We start from the raw sequence: 26,205 nt of genomic DNA on the forward strand, positions 1-26,205 counted from the left end.
GCAGGGTCACACCCATTAGGACAGTGGGAGGGTTAAAGGAGACCACTGAGTCCACTGATCTCAGGCTCAGGGGGAGAGAGTTCCAGAGTCTGGGGGCCACAGCAGCCGTTGATCTGTCACCTCTGACCTTTAGCCTGGTGCTGCACAACCAGTAGTCTTTGGTCACTGGACCTCAGGGACCTGCTGGGGGTGTAGGGACAGAGAAGATCACCAGTTTATGATGGTGCTTGTCCATGTAAGGCCCTATAGACCAGAACCAGGATCTTGAACTGAACCCTGAAGTTGGCTGGCAGCCAGTGAAGCTGGAGGAGAAGCGGGCTGATGTGGGCGTATCTGAGCTACATGTTGCATTATGCTACTATGCACATTACCACTGGACAGTACTACATAACTATTATGCAGAAAGATGTCGAAGTTCATTACAACATAAATGTTTATGTATTTGCTTACTTTTTTCAAGACCAAGCTTAATTTTATTTGAGTCCCACAGGAGAACCTTTTCTCTATGTCTGAACTGTAATTGTTCAGTAAACTTGTGTTATCAATTAAATATTGTGTAAAATTATTGAGATCTCAAATTCCATCAAAAGAATCATGTTTCTCATTTTTGCCATGATAGCCATCAGTAGCCTTAGTACTAAAACATGAGTGAATTATGACTTCAAAAGTCCTAATAGTTCAATAGTCGATGCACAACATGCTATGTCGCTTTCACACGAAGCAATCTTAGGAGTTTTATTCCTCACATTCTGAGTACCTTCAAGAACGAGATGTGGCAGGCCTCTGTCACTTTCAGGAAATCAAGCTGTTGCAGGCCACGCCCACGCATCCCCCGATTGGTTGGGTGTTTCACATGTGAACATGATAAATGGCTTGTATTTGATATAGTGCCTTCTGCCTTCCTGGAGCCCCCCAAGGTGCTTTACAACACAATCAGTCATTCACACACACACATTCACACCCTGGTGGTGATGAGCTACATTGTAGCCAAGGCTGCCCTGGGGCACTTTGACAGAGGCGAGTCTGCCGTACACAGACGCCGCTGGTCCCTCCGACCACCACCAGCAAGCAAGGTGGGTTCAGTGTCTTGCCCAAGGACACAACGGCAGCAACAAACTGAGCGGGGCTCAAACCTGCAACCTTCCAGCTGGGCGGGCACTTAACTGTGCCTGACTGTGGAACCCCAACGTGGAACAACCAAGCCCCCACAAAACTGAGCAAAATGTCCAGCAACACCACTATTGTTCAGCTGGATTGTGTTTCTGTGGAGCATACAAGTTACCTTAAACTGTTTACTGATCACCTGATGTTATTTTGTCATGAGCAGGCTCACGATCAAGTGGGTTCCGAAAAAACACGATGGTTGTGAAACTATCTAAACCAGGGGTGTCAAATGTGCGGCCCGCGGGCCGGATTGAAGCGGGTTAAATCCGGCTCGCGAGATGGTTGTGTAAACTTTATTTTCATTCTTACAATGTAGAGTGAAAAATAAATGTATCATTGTGAGCAAGTTTTCTCTGTAATGAGTATAAATAAAACAAAGCTGCGCTCAACACACAATGCTAATATACATTGAAAAACCCACAGGGATGCTAATGCTAATATCGCAGCTTTTTTTTATACAAATTATGAATTCAGAACGTACCAAATAATTAAATTTGGAGTCTAATAAAATATAAAAACTGCCATCAGTCAAATAAGCACAGACAGGTATTTTAGTATAGCTAGAAAACTGTAAGAGACTTCAACTACACTGAGTTTTGGCTAGCAGCTATGGATATAACTGAATTATGGAAGCTCTGCATGGACAAGACGTCAAAAACTCTAAACACAAAAGACTTCAATAAATGGGGCACACTTCTTTCCTGCTAATAAATGTTCACAGTTGATGCTAATACCTATGCTCCTTCAAGGGATGTGCTCCTGGCTGCAAAGCATCGCACCTTCAAACACAAAATGTTGTCTTTACTTGGGAGTGTTTATGTTTATTTATTTAGGAGACGCTTTTATCCAAAGCGACTAGCAGTTTATAACCTATAGGGCATGTTGTGATCTGGGGGGGAAACCGGAGTACCCGGAGGAAACCCACGCATGCACGGGGAGAACACGCAACTCCACGCAGAAAGGCCACTGCTGAGTTTCGAACATGCAACCTTCGTGCTGCGAGGCAACAGTGCTAACCACTGCGCCACCATTGTAGACCAATAAACTTGTTGATATGATATGTAGATAAATATGTAGATACATAAACTTGTTTATATTCTGTACAAGTTACATAGGGTTTATTTTTTGCTTCAGTTAGTTGAAAAATGAGAAACAATAGTGAATTAAATCGCTATTGCAACATTGAAGGAAAAAAATCCCAATTAGATTATTTTTCCTAAATAGTTCAGCTCTAGTCACCATTACATTGTAAGCTGGATGTTCTTAGCATTTCCAGTAGCTTACTACTGAGCATGCTAATGAAATACATAAAATTTTACTGATCATAGTTTAATTATAGATATATTTAGGTGATAGCATGTTGTTTTGCACACTCGTGAACAGTTTTCTAATCATGTTCTGTTGTTAAAGTAAAGGAAGGAGAGAAAAAAATGTTTATCTAGCAATGTTTAAATTAGCTAAATGAAAAAAAAAAACCCAATTTTTTTCCTGATCCAGTTGTTTTTGCATTCAAGTCAAAATAATTTGATTTTGAGAATCTGCTGCTAGTATTGATCTGATACTTCAATAAAGAAAGCAAAGAAGCAGGTCCAGGATGTTTCATATTTTATTTAATTAACTTTATTCTAACATTTAACATCTCTGCTAGAGGAGCTGATTCATATCCCAGCTGCTTCACACTCTCCTGCTAACTGCTACAGAGAAGGCCGAAGAATACATTCTGATAAAGCCAACAGGACCACACCATCTGCAATAAGCAGTGACCCAATCGTCAAGCCACCAAAACTGATCATGGCTGTGCCTAGAAATCCTGTCTATAAAAGTTATGAACAGAATTAGTGACAATGGGCAGTGTAATGTAGTGAGATTGGGGGGTTAAATTATGACCAATAAGATGTGATGACTCTATGTAAATATAGAATATCAACCTGATTGATCTTTGAATGTTTAACCAGAAGAATTTAGGATTCTTTGCTTATTCAGGGACCATAAACACACTTCGTATTAATTCAGACAGAGTCAAGTATATCATTAAAATAAACTTTATTTTCTAGACTAATCATAATACATGACAAGTTATGAGTAACGATATGTGATGGATGTATGTGTGTGGATGGAATGTGATATTTATCAGAACCTTTGTATCTGGAAGAAACTGAGTTCTGGGTGTAAAAGAATTTGGTCTGCTATAAACTAGAGAGATGATTATGTATAAAACAACATCAGACGCAATCGGTTGTGTCTACAAACCCTGATCGGAGACCCCCGGTGTGATCTGCAATGTCAGGTAGTCTGGTGGACCTCAAGGCACCGAAGTTCGTAGAAAAACCGCAGTATGACCAGTCCGGTCTCGGGTTGTCTCCAGGTCACAACAGACATGAAGGTTTACAACAGGAACTTGTTTATGTCTAGAATAGCTGTGCTCTTAAGGAGCCGTTTGCCGTGTCAGCTGCAGGCAGGCTTTGACTTCTTGCAGGGTCCGAAATTAACACTCGCCACTCGCCAAATGCGAGCAAATTGCTCCATTTGGCGAGTAAATTTTTGAGCTCTACCTGCCACCTGGCGAGTAAATGTTTGCACCAAATTAGTTATGTTTATCAGTCACATCTTCCACGGATTTCTGATACTCCTCCCGCCTGCATGCAGCGTACACAAACGTACGCGACACGTGAACGCCGCATCCAACGTCATTTCCACCTATCCCATTCAATCAGTTTATCAAGTTAGCCGTTAGCTTCGTGTTAAAACTAGCGGTGAAATGTGGCGGTTTTTAGCTGGAGTCAGCCAGCCTTCCAAAAGAAAACTCGTCGAACTGGAAGAAAAACCACCAGGACCAGTGGCAACCAGAAGATTTTGTGAAAAGTGGCGAACTGGAGACGGCGGAGTCGTGAGACAATGGCTACATTATGATGACCACGTAGCGTTGCTGCCTTTCACAGACAACTGTCCCTCGGCATTCTTCAAATATCCAAAAAATGCCCATACTTCTGACTTTGTCTTCTTTGAGGGATAATAAATGTCCCGAGTGCCGTCTCCTCTGGCCATTATTTCAGCTTTAGCTTAAAGAAAGTTTTGGTCGTAAACAACAAAGTGCGCATGTGCCGCCGGCAACTTCCAACAGATGATACGGTGGCTGGTAAGGGTCACCGCGCCTACACCACAGCCACGGTAATCCACCGAGATATTTTTTTAAACAAGACGGTTATTATTATTGTCAACTTCTTTACCGGGGTTTACTGCTACACCGGTTACCGTGACAACCCTAGCCCTGACACACTTTCAGATATTCTCATGGTGCAGCTGTGTTCTCCAGAGATCAAGGACTATGACCCAAATGAGGCTGTAATGCTTTGGCACAAAGACGGTGTCAGAAGCAGGAGGCCAGACTTCATGGCCAGAGAAAACAAGGAGTCTGACTAGATTTCAATGAAAGAGTTCATAAAAACATCTCTAAAAATAAATAAATAAATAGTAAAAATGACAAAAGAGTTGTTTTCCTTATTAATTGATGTTTTAATTATTTTGTCACTCTGTTTGGAATCAACATAATATAGAATTACATGCTTTAGGTAGATCTAAATCATTTAGAATTTTGGCCGGTAAAAAATATGCTTGGCCGGTAGATTTTCATCATCTACCGGCCAAGTTGGCCGGTGAGTAAAAAATTTAATTTCGGACCCTGACTTCTTGTCAAAAGCTTTGATGGTTCAGAGAGTTTTCTCCAGATTGGCCACTCCGATGTTCTGCTGAAAAAACTTCCTAACTCAGGAAGTCATCCTAGTTTTATTAATCTTGAGTTTATCATTTCTGCGAATCAGAATTTGACATGTTTGTTGACGTTACCAACATCCCTCAGAAACCACACTTTCCAGATACAAGATGTCTTGGTCTGTGGATAAATAATCTTTAAACCTATGTGAAAGGTGACCTTAACCATAATTTATATCTTATGAACATTGTGTATGCGTGTAGATAGTGATTCACTTTTTAAATCAAACATTACTGATCATGACATATAAATGTTTCATTGTAATAATCACATTCATTTCAAATTCACTGAATTAGGCACAGATTATCCAAACATTAATATTATTATGATATAACATCTGGTTCATTCAACCAGATGATTATTTAATGGTTATTTAAATTATGAGTTGTAAAAGTTCACTTTTCATTCAGAGTGTGGAATCCTGTATAAGCGATAAGGGGTAAAGCCGAGGCCTTGAAAACAACAGTTTGTTGACAGTATGTTATCTTGTGTGCCAAGCACTGCAGAGGCCAGGGGCCTCATTTATCAAGCTTGCTTACGCACAAAACAGGGTCGGAAAACTGTGTAAGCAACTTTCCACGCAAACTTTGGGATTTATGAAAGAAAACTTAGCGGAAAAATGTGCGCAACTTTAAGTTGACTAAGGACCTGGCTTACGCACATGTTGGACATGGAGAGCACCTGCAGTGCTGCTGCTGAGAAGATACAATTATGAAATCCTGCAGCATTATCACTTGTACTGCTTCGTTTTCACACAGAACAATACCCCCCACACGCACACCCGCATGTGCGCACGCACACACACACACACACACACAGCCTGAAGCACAGAATACGGAATGCAGAATATCAGCAGGGGAACAGATTGAGACAGAATATCATGCATCTGTGACAGTGTGTCCTGTCACTGTGACCCGATTGATCATGCGCCCTGGCTACTTGTACAGGGGAGATCTCTGTTTGGGTGACTGGTTAGTGCGCGTGACTTTCACCTGCAAGTCTGGGGATCTAATCCCTATTGGACCATTTTTTTTGTATCCGCCACAGATTTCTCTGAAGAACTCACAACATTGACGGCTTCAGCAACGCTGTGCCACTCCGTGGATTTTCTCTTATTTGTTTTGCAAAAGAACTTCCTTTCATTTCTCCACCTCACCCACAGGTACCTCAATTTCTGCTTCTGTGAAATTGCGCTTCCTTGATCTGCCTTGATCTGCGGTCGCCATGTCATTGGCAGAGCGCTGCAACAGCCGGCTTATGTATATGCATGAGATCCACAAGGCACTTTGCATTGACTGTTTATGGCAGTAAGTGAACATGGTGAGGGCGGGATGTGACTAAAAGCAGCTGAGAAACATTCTCGTTAGTCTCTGATTTATAAAGCGGAGATTGCGTGCAGCTGTGCGTACTCCATGTTTGATAGATCACAAACCTGCTTGGTGTAAGTAAATTTTTTTTGCTGAGTTTTAGTAAGGATTCTACGCAATGTTTGATAAATGAGACCCCAGGACTTTAGGAGACAGGAGAGAAAATCCACCCAGATAGTGGATTTGTTCTCACAGATGATGTTGGTCAAATACATTGGTGAAAACTGACCATTTCTGGATGCTACAGCAGCCTTGGTGGAGGCCAACTTTCACTGGAAACTAGCTTGACTTCCTGCCAGCAATACGAACCAAGCTCTGATACTGGTCATGGACCTAACTACTCATATCAGAGGGCCTAGAACCCCATACTTCCAAAGTACCCTCCCGGGCCCCCTGAGGATTATGGTCAAATGCCTTCTCCAGATCAACAACTCACATGTACATTGGTTTACGTTGGTTGGTTGGTCGGTCGGTCGGTCGGTCGGTCGGTCGGTCGGTCGGTCGGTCATACAGAAAATTGCCTTATGGCCTACTGGTCAACAGCGTCTTGAGTGGAGGTCAGCAGCACATCGTCCTCACAATAAACAATGTTGATAGGGCACTGCTTTTGCGTCCTGGGGTGGAAGATGTTGGACCAGAATTTCCCCAATCCCATATGGAAGTCTTGCTACCGGGTGTCACCGAACTTCTCCCATGCCCAGGTTTTTGCCTCTACAACCACCCGAGTCGTATTCCTCTTGAACTGTTGGTACCCATCAGCTGCCTCTGGAGTCCCAAAGGCCAAAAAGACCCAATAGGACTTTTTCCTCAGCTTGACAACATCCCAAACCGCCATTTCCACCAGCGTGTTCGGGGATCGACGACCCTGCGGAGGAGGTGCTGGAGACCTTTAAAGTTTGATTGCTAAAACACAATGGTGCATAACAGTTCAATGTTTAGTTTAATGCTAACACAAAACTACCATATGAACTCTAGCACTACCACTAACTGAGCTATACTGGCAGACTTAAAGACAATTAAATTAAAAACAAATAATTATTTACTTGTTATTTTGTTAATATGATCAGCCATCCTGAGTTTCACATGCTGGCTGAATATGACAATAATCTTCTACAGCTTTTTCCTGCAGTAGCTACCAATAGAAAATAGACAGTGAAGTGCTCATATCAGAAAAAGCCACACAGATCACATTTGCAAATGTTTAACAGACATGAAGAGAAACTGAAGCTCAGAGAGCAGAATGCTTTAGGGGTGCTTTCAAAGGGGAAATAGAAATCCAGTGGACCAAAATCTCCTTGCCCCTTAAATGAGTACTTGAGGCTTCTGTTTGGTATGCATTTGGTTTCCGTTACAATACGTAGACAATAGATTTGGACTCAGTTCTGGTTGGTCTTGGGTTATTTCCCTATCAAAGGGACTCATGTCTGTTTCTGTCCCTGCATTTATAACATCCTGTTTTGATATGTTGTTTTTAGACTGAGGGAGGGGCTGTTTTTATGCTGTTTCCTCATATTTGAGAGGAGCTGCTGCTCTGGGCTGGTCATGTGATGAATTATACCAATAAAGCACTGTAGTATTAAGGGCGATTTGTATTGGCACTAAGAGAGCTTTTATAGTGTGCTCACTTTGTCCATTTTCATGCTGAATACATGGAATAAACCAGCCACTCCACCGGATTCTGAGAGTGGAGGGCAGGCCTGACGTGACTGAGCAAGTGGGTGGTCTCCATGATCACATCTTCGAGCACGTGGATTGGGCAACCGATGTGCAGAGAAGTCCGCGGGGGTGGATCTTTACGCCGCACAAAAATAGCAGGAGGTGTTCACTAGACAGTGTAAGGTGATCTGTATGCTACACAGGAGCACAACTTAGCAGAGAAATGCCTGTGCTGCTGGACATTTTGCTCAGTTTGTGCACGTGGATCGTTCTGCTACCATTCGTTGTCGGGGGGGGGGGGGGGGGGGGGTACTGAGTGATAAACATTATCTCTTACTGCATCTAAGACCAGCCACGGGAGTGCGAGGCCATCTGCTGTGACTGCTCCTGGACGGGAGAGTAGCTCACAGCAACGTCGCTGCTCAGTGAGACAGTAGATGTGTGCTTCACCCTAACCCTAAAGCCTGATTTATACTTCTCCGTCTGCGTCTGTGCGGAGACAGGCAACGCCATTGCGCATCGGTGCATGGGCTTTCCGACGGGCTCAGAGAGGGCGACAGAGACCAGCCCAAAATTTTAAATATCCATCGAAATTGACAGAAATCGCAAGCTTGTGATTAGTCAGGACGTCGCGTCCTGTATATTCGTCACCAGCACTGCTGTAGCTCTTAAAAAGTAAACAGATATTTAGCAGCAGACCCAGAAGAGATTGAAGATCGCATCGCAGAAAAAGTCTGAAAATATGAACATTTATTCACTGGTGAGTGGAGGACTACAAAATACGGAGCAAACGAAACTACGGGAGACGTGGGTTTAGAGGTGGCGACCGCATGGAGAGGTGGAGGAGAATGAAGGACAGATTTGTCCGTGTTATAAAGTCTCTGAAATAAATAAACACATTAGTAAATACACTATCGAGGACCGGATACATGAGTGTTATAGTGGCAGGATACCACAGAACAGCGCTATGCCTCTGTTGTCCTGGCAGGGAGCTGCTTTCCAACGCTCCGCTGCCTGAACAGATCAAATGTGAAAACCTTTCACTCCGTGTGCATCTCTCCGTTGCGGAGCTCACAGAGAAGTCCAAATCAGGCTCAACCCTTCAAAAGCAACACTGTTTATGTCCGCTTTTGTTTACTAACTTGTGGGGCTTAGGGAGAGCACCATGGACACCTCCGACCAGCCCACATGCTCAGCCACATCCGTGTTCCTGAAAAGGCTGTGTAAACACAACCTGGCCACTCGAGCTGGCCGACCCCGCCCCACCCAGGCTGAGCTGGCTGAAGAGTAAAGTCACCATCAGTAGAACAGAAACAGCTCTCTCAGCCATCCTCAGCCTGTTGAGTCCAGTTTGTCCTTGATCTCACCTGGTGTCCAAAATCTCTTTGTGCTAAAAGTTGTAATAAGCTGTGTGTTTTCTGTTTTCTCTTCTGTAGGTATGATGATGATGGTCAGATTCCTTGTGGGGATGAGATATATTCCAGGTAGGCCTTCCCATCTGAGCTCACAGTGGATTTTTCACGCAGAGATCAGGAACCACCTTCGAGCTCAGCAGGGAGATCTGGTCTAACCAGAAAATAAGTCCAGGTGTCATCAGAGCTACAGGGATTCAGGAGACCAGCTCACCTAAATCACGTACTGGAGAATGGATTCGAAACATCTTAAACCTGTAGTAGTAGTCAACTTCTCTTCCCGAGGGCCGGTATCCAGTATGTTTTAGTTGTTTCCCTGCTCCAACACAGTTGATTCACCTGTTCTGCTGGAACTCTGCAGAAGCTGTGAATCACCTGCTGATTAAAGTCTGATGTGATGAAGCAGCGAAACTAAAACATGCTGGATACCAGCCTGAGTTTATACATCAGGTGGGCAAGAATGTGCAGAAATCTCGGCTGACTTGTGTCAGAACAGGAGTTCTGGTCTAGAGCCAGATCCAGAACTTTGGGTCAGTCCTGGCTGAGTGTCAGATCTCACTCACTAACACAAGGTATTATCTAGGGAGGCACGCAAAGGAAAGCTCTTTAGCTAAAACCGAACCTGAGGACGCCGAGGCCGAAAGCCCCAACACCAAATAAATGATTATCAATAATTAGAACCATAGCATTTATGGCTATGATGAGAACTAACCTCACTAAAATCAAGGAAATGCAATAAATCAATTATAAAAGCATGAAAATATTTATGTAGCACCGACACAACAACAATGCACAAGATAAATATTGCATTATTGCTGGGCTTAACGAGCCACAACTTACGACTTTACACCAGAAGATGGTCAATGGCCTGTATTTGATATAGCGCCTTCCAGAGTCCTGGAACCCCCCAAGATGCTTTACAACACAGTCATTCACCTATTCACACACACATTCACACACTGGTGGGGATGAGCTACGATGTAGCCACAGCTGCCCTTAGGCGCACTGACAGAGGCGAGGCTGCAGCGCACTGGCGCCACCGGTCCCTCCAACCACCATCAGCAGGCAAGGTGGGTTAAGTGTCTTGCCCAAGGACACAACGACAGCGACAGACTGAGCAGGACTTGAACCTGCAACCTTCCGATTACGGGACGTGCACTTAAGTCCTGTGCCACCGTCGCCCAGTGGAGATGTGATAAATTCCATCTTCACTTTAGGGTGTTCCTACTGACATTTTACGGGTTTATAGAGGTGGAAAACTGCCCCCTCCCGCAGGGAAGCTGCTGACTGAGGAGAGGAGACAGTCGGAGCTCACAGAGGAGAAAGTTACCATGCTGACAGGTCTGCTCAATGTTGGCAGTGCTCTTTGTCTGGTAATATCTGACTCTGAGTCTGAAGAGTAATATTCACACTCTGATGAAGATATTCACTCGTCCAGTGGGGAAGAAAGTGATGCTGCAGCAGCAACAGAGTGTGTGTGCTTCACGAGCGTAAACACGCTTCACACACACGATCCAGAGCTTATGTGTTCAGGACATGGTGGGTGTTGAGAGGACGGTAAAACGCCGCTAACAGTGACAGACGTAGAGGGAATGTAAAAGAGGCGATAAATGTGAAACCAAAAGTAAAAAGTGAGTCACATAGTTGATATGAGTATTCCAGCGATCGTAATAAAGCAGCATTACTAAAATTTCATTTCATTTATTTATAAAGCCCCTTCTGCGACCAATTTAGACGCCCAAGGTGCTGAACACAACACAATAAAAACATAAAACCATCAGAATAAAATATAACAATCGTAAAACCAACATAAAATCAATTAAAAGTAGAGTAAAAGCAAAAAATAAAATCCTGAAAAAGGTTAAGAGGCCGGGGCATCGAAACTGGGTAAAATGTGCTAATCCTAATATAATGGGAAAACTTTACTTTTAAAATCAGTACCAATGTACGGTTTTTAAGAAGCAGAGAGCAAGTTGACACATGAGGGCAGAGATACACGCATTTAGATGTTTTGGCCCAAAACGGAAAATGCCCTTTTGGGACATTTTTGGCTGAATTTCGGTGCATCCCTGGTATGGTCTTTTTCTACTACTCACACTACTCAGCAGTGGCTCCACTCAGCTCAGCTCTATTCTTCACAAACGGATGGTTTTCCATTACTGGTGGGGGTGGGTGTAGCACAAGAGAGAGTCTTTAATGTAACAATGGAGAACGTGGTACGTGGAAAACCTCGAGGCCCCCTAGCCAATCAGTGACCAACAGTTTCTGACATAGCTGTTTTAGGCCAGCTCAGCATGCACACAACCACAGCCACGTTACTCCTGGATAGCCTGGTAACAGTGCTGAGTAGGTACTGGTTGAAGACAAATATTAATGTACTTCTGTAACTTTCCATCATGCACCTCAAACGGGTAGCTTTAGACCATTCTAAAGTTTCTTGATCAGTGACTCCCAACCGAAACTCAGATGAAGTGTTGACCATATGCTTTGAATCAGCCCTTGTTGGAGTGAGGCTGTTAAAAAGCATCCAGCCCCACCCCCAGTGTGTAACTACTCTGTGCTCTGCCCTTAGAGAGAACCACAGTGAGATTGAGCGGCGCCGGCGTAACAAAATGACTCAGTACATCACTGAGTTGTCAGACATGGTCCCTACCTGCAGCGCCCTAGCCAGGAAACCAGATAAACTGACCATCCTGCGAATGGCTGTCTCACACATGAAATCCATGAGGGGCACCGGGAACACATCCACAGATGGGGCCTACAAGCCCTCCTTCCTCACCGAGCAGGTAGAGTACTGACCCAGAGCCAGCAGCTGCAGCTGCAGCTCCTAAAGATAGTCCAGATAAGGAAAGCAATATGGCTTCAAAAATACGTCTTACCTGGAGAGTTTGGATAAAATCTTTAGTTGCTAAATTTTAACCCGATTAATAACAGGGTTACAAGTGAAGATCAAAAATTCTTTGTCTATATTAACAACACACCATGAGCAAACAGACAACATAAAAGGGAATATGCATTCACTCAACATGTTTATTGAACAGTCACTTTAGCAAAAAGCTCATTGTGAAAATGTATCCACATTATTTATGGTAATTTACAGAGGATTTATGCTTAATCCTTCCACTGCCCTAATGGGTGTGACCCTGCGAGGAAAGTTGACCATTGAGCAGGGTTGATGATTTATCCCTTGAGGTCCACGTGGCAGGGGTGAGGAGTGAGCACCACCTCACCCCTGCCACGGGGACCTCAAGGGATAAACCATCAATCCGGCTAATGTCACTCCCTGTCTGGTCTCCCCATTCTGTTCAGTCATGTTTCTCTGTTAATTGCTCCCACCTGCCTCTCGTTTTCCAATCACCCAAGCTCCCAGCCCTCGTGTATTTAAACCCCTTCAGTTCTGTGTCTCTTGTCAGTTCATAGTTTCAGTAGTCTAGCGTGTTCTTATATTAAAACCTTTTGTAAACCTTTCCTGCTTGTCTGCCTGCCTGCCTGCCGTTGCACCTGCATGTGGATCCTTGCCTCCGCTTCACTCACAGGCACGTCGTGACAGAATGAACCGAACCCCCTAAAGGATCCACCGGGGAGGTTCTCCCATTCCTTACCTCAAACCACCGGCTGGCTTCTCCTCCTCCGGCGTCGCCTCCCAAGAGCCCGTCGTCTCCGCCTCTACCCCAGACGCAGGCCCCCAAGAGCCCGTCGTCGTCTCCTCCTCTGCCCCAGACGCAGGTCCCCGGACTCTACTGGTCCCTGCGTCCTCTCCACCGGTCCCTTGGTTCCTCTTGGCCATCCTTCCTGATCCCCCTCCTCCCTCTGTGTTCCTGTGGGCGTCTGACATCCGCCCTTTTGGGGGGGGGGGGTACTGTCACACCCTGCCTGGTCTTCCCACTCTGTTCAGTCATGTGTCTCTGTTTCCTGCCTCTCGTTTTCCAATCACCCAAGCTCCCAGCCCTCATGTATTTAAACCCCTTCAGTTCTGTGTCTCTTGTCGGTTCATTGTTCCAGTAGTCTAGCGTGTTCTTATATTAAAACCTTTTGTAAACCTTTCCTGCTTGTCTGCCTGCCCACCTGCCGTTGCACCCGCATGTGGATCCTTGCCTCTGCTTTACTCACCGGCACGTTGTGACAGCTAGATTGTCAACTTTCCTCGTGGGGTCGCCCATAAAGACAGTGGGAGGGTTAATAACACTTTATTATAAAACATAATTTATGGTAGTTTACAGATGTAATAGGAGTTGGGTTTTATAACACTTTATTATAGAACATCATCTATGGTAGTTTACAGATGTAATAGGAGTTGGGTTTTATAACACTTTATTATAGAACATCATCTATGGTAGTTTACAGATGTAACAGATGAGTTTGGCTTAATAACACTTTATTATGAAACATAATTTATGGTAGTTTACAGATGTAACAGATGAATTTGGCTTAATAACACTTTATTATAGAAAATCATCTATGGTAGTTTACAGATGTAACAGATGAGTTAGGCTTAATAACACTTTATTATAAAACATAATTTATGGTAGTTTACAGATGTAATAGGAGTTGGGTTTTATAACACTTTATTATAGAACATCATCTATGGTAGTTTACAGATGTAACAGATGAGTTAGGCTTAATAACACTTTATTATAAAACATAATTTATGGTAGTTTACAGATGTAATAGGAGTTGGGTTTTATAACACTTTATTATAGAACATCATCTATGGTAGTTTACAGATGTAACAGATGAGTTTGGCTTAATAACACTTTATTATAAAACATAATTTATGGTAGTTTACAGATGTAATAGGAGTTGGGTTTTATAACACTTTATTATAGAACATCATCTATGGTAGTTTACAGATGTAACAGATGAGTTAGGCTTAATAACACTTTATTATAAAACATAATTTATGGTAGTTTACAGATGTAATAGGAGTTGGGTTTTATAACACTTTATTATAGGACATCATCTACGGTAGTTTACAGATGTAACAGATGAGTTTGGCTTAATAACACTTTATTATAAAACATAATTTATGGTAGGTTACAGATGTAATAGGAGTTGGGTTTTGTAACACTTTATTATAGAACATCATCTATGGTAGTTTACAGATGTAACAGATGAGTTAGGCTTAATAACACTTTATTATAGAACATCATCTATGGTAGTTTACAGATGTAACAGATGAGTTAGGCTTAATAACACTATTATAAAACATAATTTTTGGTAGTTTACAGATGTAATAGGAGTTGGGTTTTATAACACTTTATTATAGAACATCATCTATGGTAGTTTACAGATGTAACAGATGAGTTAGGCTTAATAACACTTTATTATAAAACATAATTTATGGTAGTTTACAGATGTAATAGGAGTTGGGTTTTATAACACTTTATTATAGGACATCATCTACGGTAGTTTACAGATGTAACAGATGAGTTTGGCTTAATAACACTTTATTATGAAACATAATTTATGGTAGTTTACAGATGTAATAGGAGTTGGGTTTTATAACACTTTATTATAGAACATCATCTATGGTAGTTTACAGATGTAACAGATGAGTTTGGCTTAATAACACTTTATTATGAAACATAATTTATGGTAGTTTACAGATGTAATAGGAGTTGGGTTTTATAACACTTTATTATAGAACATAATCTATGGTAGTTTACAGATGTAACAGATGGGTTTGGCTTAATAACACTTTATTATGAAACATAATTTATGGTAGTTTACAGATGTAATAGGAGTTGGGTTTTATAACACTTTATTATAGAACATCATCTATGGTAGTTTACAGATGTAACAGATGAGTTAGGCTTAATAACACTTTATTATAAAACATAATTTATGGTAGTTTACAGATGTAATAGGAGTTGGGTTTTGTATCACTTTATTATAGAACATCATCTATGGTAGTTTACAGATGTAACAGATGAGCTAGGCTTAATAACACTTTATTATGAAACATAATTTATGGTAGTTTACAGATGTAATAGGAGTTGGGTTTTATAACACTTTATTATAGAACATCATCTATGGTAGTTTACAGATGTAACAGATGAGTTAGGCTTAATAACACTTTATTATAAAACATAATTTATGGTAGTTTACAGATGTAATAGGAGTTGGGTTTTATAACACTTTATTATAGAACATCAGCTATGGTAGTTTACAGATGTAACAGATGAGTTTGGCTTAGTAACACTTTATTATAAAACATAATTTATGGTAGTTTACAGATGTAATAGGAGTTGGGTTTTGTAACACTTTATTATAGAACATCATCTATGGTAGTTTACAGATGTAATAGGAGTTGGGTTTTATAACACTTTATTATAGGACATCATCTACGGTAGTTTACAGATGTAACAGATGAGTTTGGCTTAATAACACTTTATTATGAAACATAATTTATGGTAGTTTACAGATGTAATAGGAGTTGGGTTTTATAACACTTTATTATAGAACATCATCTATGGTAGTTTACAGATGTAACAGATGAGTTTGGCTTAATAACACTTTATTATGAAACATAATTTATGGTAGTTTACAGATGTAATAGGAGTTGGGTTTTATAACACTTTATTGTAGAACATCATCTATGGTAGTTTACAGATGTAACAGATGAGTTTGGCTTAATAACACTTTATTATGAAACATAATTTATGGTAGTTTACAGATGTAATAGGAGTTGGGTTTTATAACACTTTATTATAGAACATCATCTATGGTAGTTTACAGATGTAACAGATGAGTTTGGCTTAATAACACTTTATTATAAAACATAATTTATGGTAGTTTACAGATGTAATAGGAGTTGGGTTTTATAACACGTTATTATAGAACATCATCTATGGTAGTTTACAGATGTAACAGATGAGTTAGGCTTAATAACACTATTATAAAACATAATTTATGGTAGTTTACAGATGTAATAGGAGTTGGGTTTTATAACACTTTATTATAGAACATCATCTATGGTAGTTTACAGATGTAACAGATGAGTTAGGCTTAATAACACTTTATTATAAAACATAATTTATGGTAGTTTACAGATGTAATAGGAGTTGGGTTTTATAACACTTTATTATAGAACATCATCTATGGTAGTTTACAGATGTAATAGGAGTTGGGTTTTATAACACTTTATTATAGAACATCATCTATGGTAGTTTACAGATGTAACAGATGAGTTAGGCTTAATAACACTTTATTATAGAACATCATCTATGGTAGTTTACAGATGTAACAGATGAGTTAGGCTTAATAACACTATTATAAAACATAATTTTTGGTAGTTTACAGATGTAATAGGAGTTGGGTTTTATAACACTTTATTATAGAACATCATCTATGGTAGTTTACAGATGTAACAGATGAGTTAGGCTTAATAACACTTTATTATAAAACATAATTTATGGTAGTTTACAGATGTAATAGGAGTTGGGTTTTATAACACTTATTATAGAACATCATCTATGGTAGTTTACAGATGTAACAGATGAGTTTGGCTTAATAACACTTTATTATAAAACATAATTTATGGTAGTTTACAGATGTAATAGGAGTTGGGTTTTGTAACACTTTATTATAGAACATCATCTATGGTAGTTTACAGATGTAATAGGAGTTGGGTTTTATAACACTTTATTATAGGACATCATCTACGGTAGTTTACAGATGTAACAGATGAGTTTGGCTTAATAACACTTTATTATGAAACATAATTTATGGTAGTTTACAGATGTAATAGGAGTTGGGTTTTATAACACTTTATTATAGAACATCATCTATGGTAGTTTACAGATGTAACAGATGAGTTAGGCTTAATAACACTTTATTATAAAACATAATTTATGGTAGTTTACAGATGTAATAGGAGTTGGGTTTTATAACACTTTATTATAGGACATCATCTACGGTAGTTTACATATGTAACAGATGAGTTTGGCTTAATAACACTTTATTATGAAACATAATTTATGGTAGTTTACAGATGTAATAGGAGTTGGGTTTTATAACACTTTATTATAGAACATCATCTATGGTAGTTTACAGATGTAACAGATGAGTTTGGCTTAATAACACTTTATTATGAAACATAATTTATGGTAGTTTACAGATGTAATAGGAGTTGGGTTTTATAACACTTTATTATAGAACATCATCTATGGTAGTTTACAGATGTAACAGATGGGTTTGGCTTAATAACACTTTATTATGAAACATAATTTATGGTAGTTTACAGATGTAATAGGAGTTGGGTTTTATAACACTTTATTATAGAACATCATCTATGGTAGTTTACAGATGTAACAGATGAGTTAGGCTTAATAACACTTTATTATAAAACATAATTTATGGTAGTTTACAGATGTAATAGGAGTTGGGTTTTATAACACTTTATTATAGAACATCATCTATGGTAGTTTACAGATGTAACAGATGAGTTAGGCTTAATAACACTTTATTATAAAACATAATTTATGGTAGTTTACAGATGTAATAGGAGTTGGGTTTTATAACACTTTATTATAGAACATCATCTATGGTAGTTTACAGATGTAACAGATGAGTTAGGCTTAATAACACTTTATTATAAAACATAATTTATGGTAGTTTACAGATGTAATAGGAGTTGGGTTTTGTAACACTTTATTATAGAACATCATCTATGGTAGTTTTGCAGATGTAACAGATGAGCTAGGCTTAATAACACTTTATTATGAAACATAATTTATGGTAGTTTACAGATGTAATAGGAGTTGGGTTTTATAACACTTTATTATAGAACATCATCTATGGTAGTTTACAGATGTAACAGATGAGTTAGGCTTAGTAACACTTTATTATAAAACATAATTTATGGTAGTTTACAGATGTAATAGGAGTTGGGTTTTGTAACACTTTATTATAGAACATCATCTATGGTAGTTTACAGATGTAATAGGAGTTGGGTTTTATAACACTTTATTATAGGACATCATCTACGGTAGTTTACAGATGTAACAGATGAGTTTGGCTCAATAACACTTTATTATGAAACATAATTTATGGTAGTTTACAGATGTAATAGGAGTTGGGTTTTATAACACTTTATTATAGAACATCATCTATGGTAGTTTACAGATGTAACAGATGAGTTTGGCTTAATAACACTTTATTATGAAACATAATTTATGGTAGTTTACAGATGTAATAGGAGTTGGGTTTTATAACACTTTATTATAGAACATCATCTATGGTAGTTTACAGATGTAACAGATGAGTTTGGCTTAATAACACTTTATTATAAAACATAATTTATGGTAGTTTACAGATGTAATAGGAGTTGGGTTTTATAACACGTTATTATAGAACATCATCTATGGTAGTTTACAGATGTAACAGATGAGTTAGGCTTAATAACACTATTATGAAACATAATTTATGGTAGTTTACAGATGTAATAGGAGTTGGGTTTTATAACACTTTATTATAGAACATCATCTATGGTAGTTTACAGATGTAATAGGAGTTGGGTTTTATAACACTTTATTATAGAACATCATCTATGGTAGTTTACAGATGTAACAGATGAGTTAGGCTTAATAACACTTTATTATAGAACATCATCTATGGTAGTTTACAGATGTAACAGATGAGTTAGGCTTAATAACACTATTATAAAACATAATTTTTGGTAGTTTACAGATGTAATAGGAGTTGGGTTTTATAACACTTTATTATAGAACATCATCTATGGTAGTTTACAGATGTAACAGATGAGTTAGGCTTAATAACACTTTATTATAAAACATAATTTATGGTAGTTTACAGATGTAATAGGAGTTGGGTTTTATAACACTTTATTATAGAACATCATCTATGGTAGTTTACAGATGTAACAGATGAGTTTGGCTTAATAACACTTTATTATAAAACATAATTTATGGTAGTTTACAGATGTAATAGGAGTTGGGTTTTGTAACACTTTATTATAGAACATCATCTATGGTAGTTTACAGATGTAATAGGAGTTGGGTTTTATAACACTTTATTATAGGACATCATCTACTGTAGTTTACAGATGTAACAGATGAGTTTGGCTTAATAACACTTTATTATGAAACATAATTTATGGTAGTTTACAGATGTAATAGGAGTTGGGTTTTATAACACTTTATTATAGAACATCATCTATGGTAGTTTACAGATGTAACAGATGAGTTTGGCTTAATAACACTTTATTATGAAACATAATTTATGGTAGTTTACAGATGTGATAGGAGTTGGGTTTTATAACACTTTATTATAGAACATCATCTATGGTAGTTTACAGATGTAACAGATGAGTTTGGCTTAATAACACTTTATTATGAAACATAATTTATGGTAGTTTACAGATGTAATAGGAGTTGGGTTTTATAACACTTTATTATAGAACATCATCTATGGTAGTTTACAGATGTAACAGATGAGTTTGGCTTAATAACACTTTATTATAAAACATAATTTATGGTAGTTTACAGATGTAATAGGAGTTGGGTTTTATAACACTTTATTATAGAACATCATGGTTATTTACAGATGTAACAGATGAGTTAGGCTTAATAACACTTTATTATAAAACATAATTTATGGTAGTTTACAGATGTAATAGGAGTTGGGTTTTATAAAACTTTATTATAGAACATCATCTATGGTTATTTACAGATGTAACAGATGAGTTAGGCTTAATAACACTTTATTATAAAACATAATTTATGGTAGTTTACAGATGTAATAGGAGTTGGGTTTTATAAAACTTTATTATAGAACATCATCTATGGTAGTTTACAGATGTAACAGATGAGCTAGGCTTAATAACACTTTATTATAAAACATAATTTATGGTAGTTTACACATGTAATAGGAGTTGGGTTTTATAACACTTTATTATAGAACATCATCCATGGTAGTTTACAGATGTAACAGACGAGTTAGGCTTAATAACACTTTATTATAAAACATAATTTATGGTAGTTTACAGATGTAATAGGAGTTGGGTTTTATAACACTTTATTATAGAACATCATCTATGGTAGTTTACAGATGTAACAGATGAGTTAGGCTTAATAACACTTTATTATAAAACATAATTTATGGTAGTTTACAGATGTAATAGGAGTTGGGTTTTATAACACTTTATTATAGAACATCAGCTATGGTAGTTTACAGATGTAACAGATGAGTTTGGCTTAGTAACACTTTATTATAAAACATAATTTATGGTAGTTTACAGATGTAATAGGAGTTGGGTTTTGTAACACTTTATTATAGAACATCATCTATGGTAGTTTACAGATGTAATAGGAGTTGGGTTTTATAACACTTTATTATAGGACATCATCTACGGTAGTTTACAGATGTAACAGATGAGTTTGGCTTAATAACACTTTATTATGAAACATAATTTATGGTAGTTTACAGATGTAATAGGAGTTGGGTTTTATAACACTTTATTATAGAACATCATCTATGGTAGTTTACAGATGTAACAGATGAGTTTGGCTTAATAACACTTTATTATGAAACATAATTTATGGTAGTTTACAGATGTAATAGGAGTTGGGTTTTATAACACTTTATTGTAGAACATCATCTATGGTAGTTTACAGATGTAACAGATGAGTTTGGCTTAATAACACTTTATTATGAAACATAATTTATGGTAGTTTACAGATGTAATAGGAGTTGGGTTTTATAACACTTTATTATAGAACATCATCTATGGTAGTTTACAGATGTAACAGATGAGTTTGGCTTAATAACACTTTATTATAAAACATAATTTATGGTAGTTTACAGATGTAATAGGAGTTGGGTTTTATAACACGTTATTATAGAACATCATCTATGGTAGTTTACAGATGTAACAGATGAGTTAGGCTTAATAACACTATTATAAAACATAATTTATGGTAGTTTACAGATGTAATAGGAGTTGGGTTTTATAACACTTTATTATAGAACATCATCTATGGTAGTTTACAGATGTAACAGATGAGTTAGGCTTAATAACACTTTATTATAAAACATAATTTATGGTAGTTTACAGATGTAATAGGAGTTGGGTTTTATAACACTTTATTATAGAACATCATCTATGGTAGTTTACAGATGTAATAGGAGTTGGGTTTTATAACACTTTATTATAGAACATCATCTATGGTAGTTTACAGATGTAACAGATGAGTTAGGCTTAATAACACTTTATTATAGAACATCATCTATGGTAGTTTACAGATGTAACAGATGAGTTAGGCTTAATAACACTATTATAAAACATAATTTTTGGTAGTTTACAGATGTAATAGGAGTTGGGTTTTATAACACTTTATTATAGAACATCATCTATGGTAGTTTACAGATGTAACAGATGAGTTAGGCTTAATAACACTTTATTATAAAACATAATTTATGGTAGTTTACAGATGTAATAGGAGTTGGGTTTTATAACACTTATTATAGAACATCATCTATGGTAGTTTACAGATGTAACAGATGAGTTTGGCTTAATAACACTTTATTATAAAACATAATTTATGGTAGTTTACAGATGTAATAGGAGTTGGGTTTTGTAACACTTTATTATAGAACATCATCTATGGTAGTTTACAGATGTAATAGGAGTTGGGTTTTATAACACTTTATTATAGGACATCATCTACGGTAGTTTACAGATGTAACAGATGAGTTTGGCTTAATAACACTTTATTATGAAACATAATTTATGGTAGTTTACAGATGTAATAGGAGTTGGGTTTTATAACACTTTATTATAGAACATCATCTATGGTAGTTTACAGATGTAACAGATGAGTTAGGCTTAATAACACTTTATTATAAAACATAATTTATGGTAGTTTACAGATGTAATAGGAGTTGGGTTTTATAACACTTTATTATAGGACATCATCTACGGTAGTTTACATATGTAACAGATGAGTTTGGCTTAATAACACTTTATTATGAAACATAATTTATGGCAGTTTACAGATGTAATAGGAGTTGGGTTTTATAACACTTTATTATAGAACATCATCTATGGTAGTTTACAGATGTAACAGATGAGTTTGGCTTAATAACACTTTATTATGAAACATAATTTATGGTAGTTTACAGATGTAATAGGAGTTGGGTTTTATAACACTTTATTATAGAACATCATCTATGGTAGTTTACAGATGTAACAGATGGGTTTGGCTTAATAACACTTTATTATGAAACATAATTTATGGTAGTTTACAGATGTAATAGGAGTTGGGTTTTATAACACTTTATTATAGAACATCATCTATGGTAGTTTACAGATGTAACAGATGAGTTAGGCTTAATAACACTTTATTATAAAACATAATTTATGGTAGTTTACAGATGTAATAGGAGTTGGGTTTTATAACACTTTATTATAGAACATCATCTATGGTAGTTTACAGATGTAACAGATGAGTTAGGCTTAATAACACTTTATTATAAAACATAATTTATGGTAGTTTACAGATGTAATAGGAGTTGGGTTTTATAACACTTTATTATAGAACATCATCTATGGTAGTTTACAGATGTAACAGATGAGTTAGGCTTAATAACACTTTATTATAAAACATAATTTATGGTAGTTTACAGATGTAATAGGAGTTGGGTTTTGTAACACTTTATTATAGAACATCATCTATGGTAGTTTTGCAGATGTAACAGATGAGCTAGGCTTAATAACACTTTATTATGAAACATAATTTATGGTAGTTTACAGATGTAATAGGAGTTGGGTTTTATAACACTTTATTATAGAACATCATCTATGGTAGTTTACAGATGTAACAGATGAGTTAGGCTTAGTAACACTTTATTATAAAACATAATTTATGGTAGTTTACAGATGTAATAGGAGTTGGGTTTTGTAACACTTTATTATAGAACATCATCTATGGTAGTTTACAGATGTAATAGGAGTTGGGTTTTATAACACTTTATTATAGGACATCATCTACGGTAGTTTACAGATGTAACAGATGAGTTTGGCTCAATAACACTTTATTATGAAACATAATTTATGGTAGTTTACAGATGTAATAGGAGTTGGGTTTTATAACACTTTATTATAGAACATCATCTATGGTAGTTTACAGATGTAACAGATGAGTTTGGCTTAATAACACTTTATTATGAAACATAATTTATGGTAGTTTACAGATGTAATAGGAGTTGGGTTTTATAACACTTTATTATAGAACATCATCTATGGTAGTTTACAGATGTAACAGATGAGTTTGGCTTAATAACACTTTATTATAAAACATAATTTATGGTAGTTTACAGATGTAATAGGAGTTGGGTTTTATAACACGTTATTATAGAACATCATCTATGGTAGTTTACAGATGTAACAGATGAGTTAGGCTTAATAACACTATTATGAAACATAATTTATGGTAGTTTACAGATGTAATAGGAGTTGGGTTTTATAACACTTTATTATAGAACATCATCTATGGTAGTTTACAGATGTAATAGGAGTTGGGTTTTATAACACTTTATTATAGAACATCATCTATGGTAGTTTACAGATGTAACAGATGAGTTAGGCTTAATAACACTTTATTATAGAACATCATCTATGGTAGTTTACAGATGTAACAGATGAGTTAGGCTTAATAACACTATTATAAAACATAATTTTTGGTAGTTTACAGATGTAATAGGAGTTGGGTTTTATAACACTTTATTATAGAACATCATCTATGGTAGTTTACAGATGTAACAGATGAGTTAGGCTTAATAACACTTTATTATAAAACATAATTTATGGTAGTTTACAGATGTAATAGGAGTTGGGTTTTATAACACTTTATTATAGAACATCATCTATGGTAGTTTACAGATGTAACAGATGAGTTTGGCTTAATAACACTTTATTATAAAACATAATTTATGGTAGTTTACAGATGTAATAGGAGTTGGGTTTTGTAACACTTTATTATAGAACATCATCTATGGTAGTTTACAGATGTAATAGGAGTTGGGTTTTATAACACTTTATTATAGGACATCATCTACTGTAGTTTACAGATGTAACAGATGAGTTTGGCTTAATAACACTTTATTATGAAACATAATTTATGGTAGTTTACAGATGTAATAGGAGTTGGGTTTTATAACACTTTATTATAGAACATCATCTATGGTAGTTTACAGATGTAACAGATGAGTTTGGCTTAATAACACTTTATTATGAAACATAATTTATGGTAGTTTACAGATGTGATAGGAGTTGGGTTTTATAACACTTTATTATAGAACATCATCTATGGTAGTTTACAGATGTAACAGATGAGTTTGGCTTAATAACACTTTATTATGAAACATAATTTATGGTAGTTTACAGATGTAATAGGAGTTGGGTTTTATAACACTTTATTATAGAACATCATCTATGGTAGTTTACAGATGTAACAGATGAGTTTGGCTTAATAACACTTTATTATAAAACATAATTTATGGTAGTTTACAGATGTAATAGGAGTTGGGTTTTATAACACTTTATTATAGAACATCATGGTTATTTACAGATGTAACAGATGAGTTAGGCTTAATAACACTTTATTATAAAACATAATTTATGGTAGTTTACAGATGTAATAGGAGTTGGGTTTTATAAAACTTTATTATAGAACATCATCTATGGTTATTTACAGATGTAACAGATGAGTTAGGCTTAATAACACTTTATTATAAAACATAATTTATGGTAGTTTACAGATGTAATAGGAGTTGGGTTTTATAAAACTTTATTATAGAACATCATCTATGGTAGTTTACAGATGTAACAGATGAGCTAGGCTTAATAACACTTTATTATAAAACATAATTTATGGTAGTTTACACATGTAATAGGAGTTGGGTTTTATAACACTTTATTATAGAACATCATCCATGGTAGTTTACAGATGTAACAGACGAGTTAGGCTTAATAACACTTTATTATAAAACATAATTTATGGTAGTTTACAGATGTAATAGGAGTTGGGTTTTATAACACTTTATTATAGAACATCATCTATGGTAGTTTACAGATGTAACAGATGAGTTTGGCTTAGTAACACTTTATTATAAAACATAATTTATGGTAGTTTACAGATGTAATAGGAGTTGGGTTTTATAACACTTAATTATAGAAGTATTTTGGAGGCTGTTATTTCTGCAAACGGAGGATCTACTAAATATTGAGTTAAATTATTTTTTATTTATTTTTATGCACCTGCGTAATTTTTTTATTGCGCCCTTTCTGTAAATCCTATAAACGTTGTTTCCCTACTCAAACATAGCTGGGTGTCTCTTATATGATATATTTAACTGTAATTTTGTACTGTAACAACCAATGATTTACTAAAGAAACACATGAAGATTAGCAAAGCTGCTGAAACTTTTGCTTTCCATTGTATTTTATCCTTGTTTTCTTATAATAGTGATGATTATGGCTTACAGCTGAATTCAAAACTAGGATGACTCAATCAGGTTGTTTTGCCCTCGAGTCCGAGTTATTTGATTTAGCGAATCTGCCGATACCGAGTCTCGATCTGATTTTTTTGATACGTATAAAAAAGAATAAAGAAGGCAAAGAAACAGATCCAGACTTCTCCTTATTTTTTATTTAATTAGCTTAATTTTATCATGTAACAACTCTGCAGCTTGAACAATCAAGTAATAAATAATATAAATTCTTCACTTTTAGACTTTATTGCAAATATAAAAAAGTCTAACATAAAAACAAATTGCACCTCAACATAAAATACCTGGCTGGGGTCCATTTTGCCTT

The 26,205-nt window shown here is 36.6% G+C and overlaps 1 protein-coding gene across 3 annotated transcripts in view; it reads left to right on the forward strand.

Moving 5' to 3' along the window:
- arnt2 (aryl-hydrocarbon receptor nuclear translocator 2) overlaps positions 1-26,205 on the forward strand; it is a 144,603-nt gene that overhangs the window by 33,683 nt on the left and 84,715 nt on the right. For 2 of the 3 annotated variants that reach the window (XM_070554614.1, XM_070554616.1), the window contains 2 exons: positions 9,393-9,440; positions 11,941-12,154. In XM_070554614.1, coding sequence (XP_070410715.1) covers positions 9,393-9,440; positions 11,941-12,154 — 262 coding nt within the window. The remainder of the gene's footprint in view (positions 1-9,392; positions 9,441-11,940; positions 12,155-26,205) is intronic. The other variant, XM_070554615.1, reaches the window with a different exon arrangement.

This window comes from Nothobranchius furzeri, chromosome 9 (assembly GCF_043380555.1).
Source record: "Nothobranchius furzeri strain GRZ-AD chromosome 9, NfurGRZ-RIMD1, whole genome shotgun sequence".
Lineage (NCBI taxonomy): Eukaryota > Metazoa > Chordata > Actinopteri > Cyprinodontiformes > Nothobranchiidae > Nothobranchius > Nothobranchius furzeri.